This window comes from Musca autumnalis, unplaced genomic scaffold (assembly GCF_047663935.1).
Source record: "Musca autumnalis isolate F117 unplaced genomic scaffold, ASM4766393v1 scaffold_3, whole genome shotgun sequence".
Taxonomy (NCBI): Eukaryota; Metazoa; Arthropoda; class Insecta; order Diptera; family Muscidae; genus Musca; species Musca autumnalis.
The window spans coordinates 185,169,986-185,179,586 of record NW_027411866.1 but is presented as its reverse complement, the minus strand read 5'-3'; the positions used below and the strand labels follow the sequence as shown (position 1 = coordinate 185,179,586).

General features: G+C 35.1%; 1 protein-coding gene across 1 annotated transcript; it reads left to right on the top strand.

The window, feature by feature from the left end:
- Positions 1 to 3,177: 3,177 nt before the first annotated feature.
- Positions 3,178 to 5,018, top strand: Acat1 (Acetyl-CoA acetyltransferase 1). Its single transcript, XM_073975984.1, has 2 exons — positions 3,178 to 3,567; positions 3,797 to 5,018. Exons 1-2 carry the CDS (start codon positions 3,303 to 3,305, stop codon positions 4,768 to 4,770), a joined length of 1,239 nt encoding a protein of 412 aa, XP_073832085.1. The 5' UTR covers positions 3,178 to 3,302; the 3' UTR covers positions 4,771 to 5,018.
- Positions 5,019 to 9,601: the final 4,583 nt, after the last annotated feature.

Below are 9,601 nucleotides of genomic sequence, written 5' to 3'. Positions count from 1 at the left end.
ATAGTAATGTAAATTCATATAGGAGGTTCCGGGACTCCAATCTGGACTCTAGACTATTAAAAATCGTATAAAACCTTGGTATTTGACAATTATCCTTAGAGCACAGGATTCCAAAGGATATATTAATTTATTTAGTTAACTGTTTCTTTTACTATGTCTCCAGATAATAAATAAAATGTTTAATTCACAATATATTATCAAAACAAAAATAATTTCTTCAGATTTTGTATAAAATTTTCTCAGTTGCAAATGTTTTGAGCAGAACCAAAAGTGAGTACGAGCTTTGTTTTGTATATTTTTTGTAAAATAAGTGAAATTTTTGCCAATTAATTTTTAAATCTTTAAAAAGGATTCAATAAACAATCAATCTACAAAAATATTGGCATTTCAAATCCACAAACTACCTCAGAACTATATAAAATATGAACTAGTCATTCCAGTTGCAAATGTTTTGAGCAGCACTGTATATCGAATTTTTTTCATATATAGCCGGCCTTCGGTCGGGGATTTAAGACTTTCTCCTATGGACAGGGACAAATCTCGGCTAACGCGAACAGAATTTTCCTTTAAATCGAAATTTTTTTTTTCATCGATCCGAATCCAGTCCGTATATTCAACTTATGCCTAACAAGTTTTTGAAAATGTTTACACGCTTTTCTCTTTTTGTATGGATCTACTAACCGAATTGCTTATAGGACCCACTAGGCAGGTGCGAATAAAATGTAACGTATGGAGTGCCTCTTTCACGACTCCGTTGAACTGCATCCGGATGTTGTTATAATGTTGTTGTTGTTGCATCATTAAACCCTACGTATACACATAAGTTTAATGCAGCCGCTGGCCGAAACACATGGTTTCTGGTCAATCCGGTACGAATGAACCCGCTCCCGTTGTAATCTTATTAACAGGTGACAAATGGATGTGATTCTTTGGGTTGCATCCAAATGCGGTTAAAATGTGAGGAATGCAGTGCATTTTCACGACTCAGTTATAACTGCAGTACATTGAACTAATTCCCGATTTATTTTGCTAGGTATTAATGATATGACCCGACGCAATTATCATGCACACGTTCCTGATAAACTCCCTGTTTCAAACTACGGGATTTAGTTTTAATTAATTTATCGTTGGAGTCGAGCTTGATGACCGATGATTTTTCAAATGCAATTTATTTTTACATAGATATTTCGTCGCTGTCATGCTTAAGTGTTCCATACGCCATTTTTGACATTTTCAGATAAAGGTACCTTACAAGGTTTTGAAGCATGCTCTTTCAGATTTTTTTGTCTGTTTTTCTCTATCTCTTATAAATTCTGTGATATTCAGATGCCAATATGTTCCATATCCGCCTTGCGACACCAAAAAAATTATCATTTCCTTCCATATCCATAAAGCTTGGCGTATGGAACAAAACAACTTTGAACTTTTTAGTTCCATATCCATGTCGTTTGACGTATGGAACAAAAAGAGACAAAAACGAATCCCACGGCAGCGGGTTCTTTCGTACCGGATTGACCCGAAGCCATTGTGTTTCGGCCAGCGGCTGCCAACCCAGCAAAGAACCTATGCTTATACGTAGGTTTCTAGCTGCTACAACAACAACAACAACAACAACAAAACGAATTGTTTCGCACCAAAAATAATGGTATTTGGAACAAAAAATTGCCCAATTTTTTCAAGTTGCGAATAATGTGGCGTATGGAAAAATTGTTTTAAAGGACTTGGTTTAAAAACAGAAGAATAATAGTTTTTATATCTAAATATTTTTAAATATTGTACTGTTATATGAAACTAAACTTATTTTTGCTTAATTTTAACGCCTCCTCCTAACACAAAACATATCAGATAAACTAAAAAATCGCGATTCTTCAAGGTGACAAGTGGCAACCGCTTAAATAAATGTAAAGGAAACATTTAAAAATGGTGTGCAATGTTTTTCTCTCTCATACCACTATTTTATTTAACCCCCTGAATTTTCGGTTCTCAGTAGCACTTCACGTAAGGGAGGTGGAACACAATTGACAAAAAGTTGGTTCGGTGAAATGTGACATAACGTGTTCCATGTGAAGCAAACTGCCAAAAACACGAAAAAAGAACGCATGGAACAAATCAGGAACTTTTTGCAAGTGAAAAAATTTGCCATATCTTCAGGACTATAACAGATATCTGACTAAAATCAATTTCTGATATATTCTTTGAGTTTAGTTAATTAGAATTGTGCTTTTAAAGTATTGAATTTTAGCACCACTTTTAGACTGCATAGACGTATGGAACACTTAAGCATGACAGCGACGATTTGTCCATTCATTGTATGAAGTTATGATTTCGGATCTGAACGCTAACACGCCGTGAGAACACATTTTTCCTGTGTTTTTCAAGGACGTGGGTTCAAACCCCAAGCTGATTTTTATTTATTTGAAAATTTTGCTCAATGCATAAGTGTGCAACTGAAATATTTTGACGAAGTTTAACAAGTATGAACGGTGTTAAGTTCGGTCGGGCCGAACATGTTATACCCTCCACCATGAGTTGCATTGAAGTAAAATGAAACAATTAGTTTCCTTTCGTTTATGGAAGTTCTTAATTCTGCGCCACGTCAAGGCTTATTCCTAGGAGAATTGGAATATTCAAACTGGAGAATATCACTTTCTTTTAAACAATTTTAATACCCATGAGACATCTAAATGATAGCAAGGTTTGGATGTTTTTACTAACCTATGTTTGAAGAATCAACCTTTTGTTGGAGTTTTCTTCTAAACTGTTATCCTAAACATCAGTTTGACTTTTGAGTTGAGTACGAACATATACTAAGTTAGGAAGAAAAATTAAACCCTACAAAGTTGGGCACAAATCGCTTACTCGGAGAGAGAGTTATCGTGTGCTCCAGCCACACGGACATGGCAAAATCGAATCCAAATTGTCAAACTGATACATTTTTTTCAGGTACATTTTTAATCGCATCAAAGTGTATATACTATACCTTCATAAGGTTAAGGGTATAAAGATCAACATTTTGACTGAAAACTCACATATACTCGTCTATAGCGTATTCTTCTTGTATTAGATTGCAAAGTATAATCCAATCCAATACAAGAAGCGCGAAAAGCCTTGCATGTAACATAAAATTCTTCGTGCTGATGATCTGTCTATTCACATATCGACCAGCTGTTTTGTTATCGCTGTTCATGTTATGCAATTTGACAAGTTCTTCTCATCTTCGTGTGGAATTTATTCGTTTTCAATCTGTTGGAGGAGCAGGGTGTTCTGATTTTTTTTCTTAAAATAAATTCGTAGCAAAAAATATGTCGGCATTTTTGAAGGCTTCAAGATTAATGGGCTCCGTGGCTCCAGCCCGTTTCTTTAGCTCAAAAATCAATGATGTTGTCATTGTATCCGCCGCCCGTACACCAATGGGCAGTTTCCAATCTCAATTGGCTCCATTGAGTGCCACTCAATTGGGTGCTGTTGCAATTGAAGCTGCTATCCAAAGGGCTGGAATTAGCAAGGAAGATGTTCAAGAAGTCTACATGGGTAATGTAGTGTCAGCTGGTTTGGGTCAAGCTCCAGGTAAGCAATACATTCAACAAGTAATGGTGGCAATGTTAGTTTTTGTTGTACAATACAACACAGTGGAATAATTTAATTAATCGAAATGGGGTGATTGTCTTGTTGTTTGTGTAATATGTGTATTTTGGAGAAATCGGGTTATTTAAGAACCACCGAAGCATAGATAGCAAGGTTATGATGAAAAATATGTACGTACCTACATAACAAATGTGTCTTCTTAACATTTTAGCCAGACAAGCTGCCATCTTTGCCGGTTTACCCAAGAATGTTTGCTGCACCACAATTAACAAGGTCTGTTCCTCGGGCATGAAGTCTGTCATGATTGCTAGCCAATCTTTGATGTTGGGTGAAGCTGAAATTGCTGTTGCCGGTGGCATGGAATCCATGTCCAATGTCCCCTACTACATGAAGAGAGGTCAAACTCCATATGGTGGCATTAATCTCATCGATGGTATTGTCTTTGATGGTTTGTGGGATGTCTACAACAAATTCCATATGGGCAACTGTGCCGAAAATACCGCAAAGAAAATGGGTATCACCCGTCAAGAACAGGATGATTTTGCAATTAACTCCTACAAACGTTCGGCCAAGGCCTGGAGTGAAAAAGTCTTTGATGCTGAAATTGCCCCAGTGACCATTAAACAAAAACGTAAAGATGATGTTGTCATCTCCGAAGATGAGGAATTCAAACGTGTCAACTTCGACAAATTTGGTAAGCTTTCCACTGTTTTCCAAAAGGAAAATGGTACAGTTACTGCCGGTAATGCCTCCACATTGAACGATGGTGGCTCTGCTGTTGTTTTGATGACTGCTGATGCTGCTGCCAGAATGAACATTAAACCTTTGGCTCGCGTTGTTGCCTTCCAAGATGCCGAAACCGATCCCGTTGATTTCCCCATTGCTCCCGCTTTGGCTATTCCCAAGTTGTTGGCTAAGGCTGGCATCAAGAAGGAAGACGTTTCCATGTGGGAAATCAATGAAGCCTTCTCCTTGGTTGTATGTGCCAATATCCGTAAATTGGATGTTGATCCCAACAAAGTAAACATTCATGGTGGTGCTGTATCTTTGGGCCATCCCATTGGTATGTCTGGTAACCGTTTGATAGCACACATGTCACATGCCTTGAAGACTGGTGAATACGGTTGTGGCTCCATCTGCAACGGTGGTGGTGGTGCTTCCTCCATTTTGATTCAGAAATTGTAAATTTCATGAATAAACAAAAGCATACTCCTTAAGAAAAAAGTGAAGGGAGAAGAGATTTTTACCAGATCTGCATTTATTAAAAATTGTCTATTTTTATAAGAAAAAAAGAGAAAATTAAATTTTCTAAAAAAATATTATTATGTAATCAGTGAAATAATAAAACATTAAATGTGATATGAATGTGCATTTGTTTGTTTATGTATGAAAAAAGTAATAAAGAAAACAAAACTCAAGATAAGAATTATAAACGAGAATATTTTAATTCACTTTTGGGGGGTACAACTATCTTTATTAGTTTGCCATGCTTAGCATGCAAAATTAAAAAAAAGCACAATGGATTTGCATCCATTTGTGATAAGACTTTGTGGTCACATTGACCAAATTTTCATCCACAGCAAAACAAAAAATAACAAAAAATTAAATTAATATGTATTATGGTGTTTGTTTTTGTTTCTTTTAAACTACACACGTTTTGCTGTTTTTGTTTATTAGCAAATATTCTATCAACTAAGATTCGTTTTATTCTTTCATTAGCATAAAAATAACACTGACTTTCTCTTGATCTTGCCCCCACAGTGGTGTGATAAGAAAAACAAATCGTATAGCTTTGAAACTCAAAAATATGACACTTCTTAGTTGTGAAACAAATTAGTAACTCCTAATTGATTTTGAGTGGCTCGTTAAATTAACGTCAAATTTTCGGCATCTAATTCGGTTGGATTGCCCGACTTTATGTCGAAAATTATGATACTTCATCTTGGGTGTATAACAACAGAACTAAGCAATATTGGGTTTTATTTCCCCTTGATCGAGGTTTTTGAAACATCTGGAACATAATCGAGAGAAGTGAGGAGAACAAAACAATAGTATTATAGCAGAAAGACTACCAAAAACTTAAGTGCCAGATGTGTATGAAGAAGTGTCCTTAAATATTGCAACATTTCGGGGCCCATATCTCTGGAAGTATTGTCTAAGAATATACATGTTTAAGTTACCGAATTAAAATATGACAATGGGAAAAGCATCGTCAGCATATTCACACAGTCAGTTCACAGGTAACGTGACACAGCTGTCACAGCAACACCACCAAAGAAAAGGCCACTTTTAACCCACTTAGCGCCGAGAATTTTTTTGCGAGAAAACTTAAAATTGTTCATAAAAATTATATTCTTGAGACTTTTTAAGCATTTTTTATAAAATAACTTTTTTCTCTAAAACGTAGTTTTCCTGCAATCCTTATACTAGTACATTAAGTATACGCAGCTTGTTCAAAGAACAAATGTTGGCCATTGGAACTGAGAAGTGAACTATATAGTTCCACTAGCTGAACCCGGTGCGCTTCGCTACCCCTTTAGATTGATATGCATTTGAAATTTTACGGATTTTTTGAAATCAGAAAGAAATCAAATTCAAAAATTTAAAGTAAAGTATTTATTGTAATGCTGTAGGATATACAATGTTTTTTAATTAATTAATGTTTTTTGTTTTTCCTTCAGGAGCGTAAACAAACAAATCGGCCGGTCTTCCAACACGTGAACATGCATCGTAGAGCTGACCATGAGAAAAGCAAGAACATGCTAAATTTAGGCCGCATACACGAAGAGTCTGTCCTTGGGATTTATTTATAGTCATTGCAAATGCCAAACGTACAGGAAACTGCAATCTTTTAAAATCGAAGGGCGTTTCTGTTGCTATTAGAGGAATTCGAGGTAGAAGTACATCTGAACCTATATACTTCCCAGTAAACATCGTTGCCTCAATTAAATAGTTATGTAGTTTTTTTACTGTTAACCTTAGACCATTGCAAAGGCGAGGTGGGTCTATGTTTCTTAATAAAATAATAGGAACACCAACTTTTACCACTAAATTATGTGGTGGAAAGCCTGAAGATCCAACGAACTTAGGAATTCAACTGGATAGTTAACCGCGTCGTCTTCAGTTGCCACAGTATCAATGGATTTGTACGTTCGTGCATTTCCTGAAATTCTATTGACTGAAATTCTTTCAATATAATTTACCAATTTGTTTTGTAGACCAATTCCCGCCACATATTCCAAATTTCATTGAAATTGGGCTTACATAGCGTGTTTGGTGCATCAAATCGGCCGAAAATATATGTGGGAGCTATATGTAAATCTGAACCGATTTCAATATAATTTGACAAATTTTTTTGTAGATCAATTTCCGCCACATATTTCAAATTTCATTGAAATTGGACAAACATAAGGTGTTTATTGCATAAAATACATAAAATCGGCCAAAAATATATATTGGAGGTATATCCAAATCTGTAGTGCGATTCTGTAACTTTTTTTAATAACGAACCGACATCGGTAGTTAACGAAAATATTCGGTTGAGTTAACGAATGTGCTATTCTGTAACTTTATGTTAACGATTGTAGAAATCGTTAACTCATACCGACGAAAATCGATAGGAAGGAAATGTCAAATATTATATTTTAATATTAATTAAAATATATTTTAAGCTGAAAACATTATTTCGTCGCGTGTACAAAACATAAAGCGTTTAAGAAGGAAACAATTCAGATTTTTGAAGGAATTTGGCTCAAATGTGTGTCTTTTGGATGAATACGGAATGCAGTAAAGAAGGATTTCTTAAGATGTTTTTATTGTGTGTGTGATTTAAAAGTAATAAAAGTGATAAAGCCATCATTAATCTTTTTTAAAAGCGCAGTTGTATTTTTTTAATTAAAAGTTGGGATCATATTTTGGGTTGTGGCGCTCTGTATGGAAATTCAGCTTTGATATTTGACATGACTTAAGCAGTTTCAGTGATCGTTTGAGTTTATATATTCACAAATTTAATTCACGCCCACATTTAATGAAATTATAGCGGAGAGTATGAAAAGTTCGAAAATCCAATCTTATACGCCATTTTTAGCATTCTGATTGTTAGTGATGTTGAGTTAAAATCTATAAGATTATCACAGAACAAAGTAGGTTATAGTAATACTACTCACGTGTTGGCCTCAATGCTAAATTAAAGCCAACGAAAGCCTCCTAGAAAGATAGTGTTACGGACATTGGTATAGGTCTTACATAGCAGTACCACACTTGAGTTCTTTTGAAGCATTAGATAACGTTTTTCCTCTTTAGTAAGTAAAACAAAGGTTAGCGTAGTCTTCATATGTAGGATAGCATGGGGCAGCTTCGCCACTGTTGCGCCTTCGCCAGCGTCGATTTAATTGATGAGTTAATCGAAGATCAAAGAGAACTTTGATGATCTTTATGCAGATTCAATAAAATCGGCGCTGGCGAAAGCACAACAGTGGCGAAGCTGACCCATGTTATCATACATAGTTAACCCTTATGTAAACGCTTTAAGAAGATTTTTCTCAATAAGGCAGAATTTACCTTGTGTACACTCCTCATTAACATAACATATGCTCATATAAAAACGCCGTTTTTAAAAGAAATCAACAAAATATTGCAATAATGTACTGTCGTTAAGACTTAATAACAACTTTTTTTTGGTTGTTAACTTAACAATAATTTTCGGTAATTAACGACAAAATTTACCGACAAAAATTGTTAAAATTGGTATACAGAATAGCACTTACCGAAAATTATCGTTAACAACCGACATTCGTCGTTAATTCTGTCGTTAAGGAGTTACAGAATCGCACTACTGATCCGATTAAAAAATAAAATGTGGCAAACACATTTCTAGGATAAATTTATTTCTGCAATAAATTCCGTCAAACATTCCAAATTTCATTGGAATTGGGCATACAAAACATGTTTTATGCATCAAATGTATTCAATCGGCCGAAAATATATATCCAAATCTGAGCCGATTTCAAATTACTTTCGCAAATTTATTTTTAGACCAAATTCCGTCATACGTACCAAATTTGAAGACTGTATCGATAATCGTTCGTTAGATATCAGCATACAAAGTCTACAGTTTCTGGAGGTACTTCCGATCCTGAGGCTATATCTCCAGATCGGGGCGGAATTTTTAAGATTTATATAGCCTGTGACACTTTCAGGCCATGTGGTAATATATTCTAAAAGTTTCAGGAAGATCGGTTCAGCGGTTTTTGAGTCCATAAACTTCAAACAAACAAACGTACAAACATTTTCCTCCGTTATAGATATACTCGCAGATACCGCACAAATTTCATTGAATTAAATATGGGAGCTATAGCCAAATCAACACAGATTTCAATACTTATTTCTACTCGAAATTTAGTTACAAATTGGACATACATAGCGTGTTTGGGGCATCAAATACATGAAATCGGCCGAAAATATATATAGGAGCTATAGCCAAATCTGAACCGATTTCAATATAATTTGGCATACTCATTTCTAAAACAAATTTAGTTACACATTTCAAATTTCATTGAAATTGGACATACATAGTGGGTTGGGTGCATCAAATACATGAAATCGGCTGAAAATATATAAGGAGCTATATCCAAATCTGAACCGATTTCAATATAATTCGGCATACTCATTTCTACAACAAATTTAGTCACACATTCCAAATTTCATTGAAATTGGACATACATAGTGGGTTGGGTGCATCAAATACATGAAATCGGCCGAAAATATATATAGGAGCTACATACAAATCTGAACCGATTTCAACATAATTTGGCATGCTCATTTCTGCAAAAAATTTAGCCACACATTCCAAATTTCATTGAAATTGGACATACATAGTGGGTTGGGTGCATCAAATACATGAAATCGGCCGAAAATATATATAGGAGCTATATCCAAATCTGAACCGATTTCAATATAATTCGGCATACTCATTTCTACAACAAATTTAGTCACACATTCCTAATTTCATTGAAAT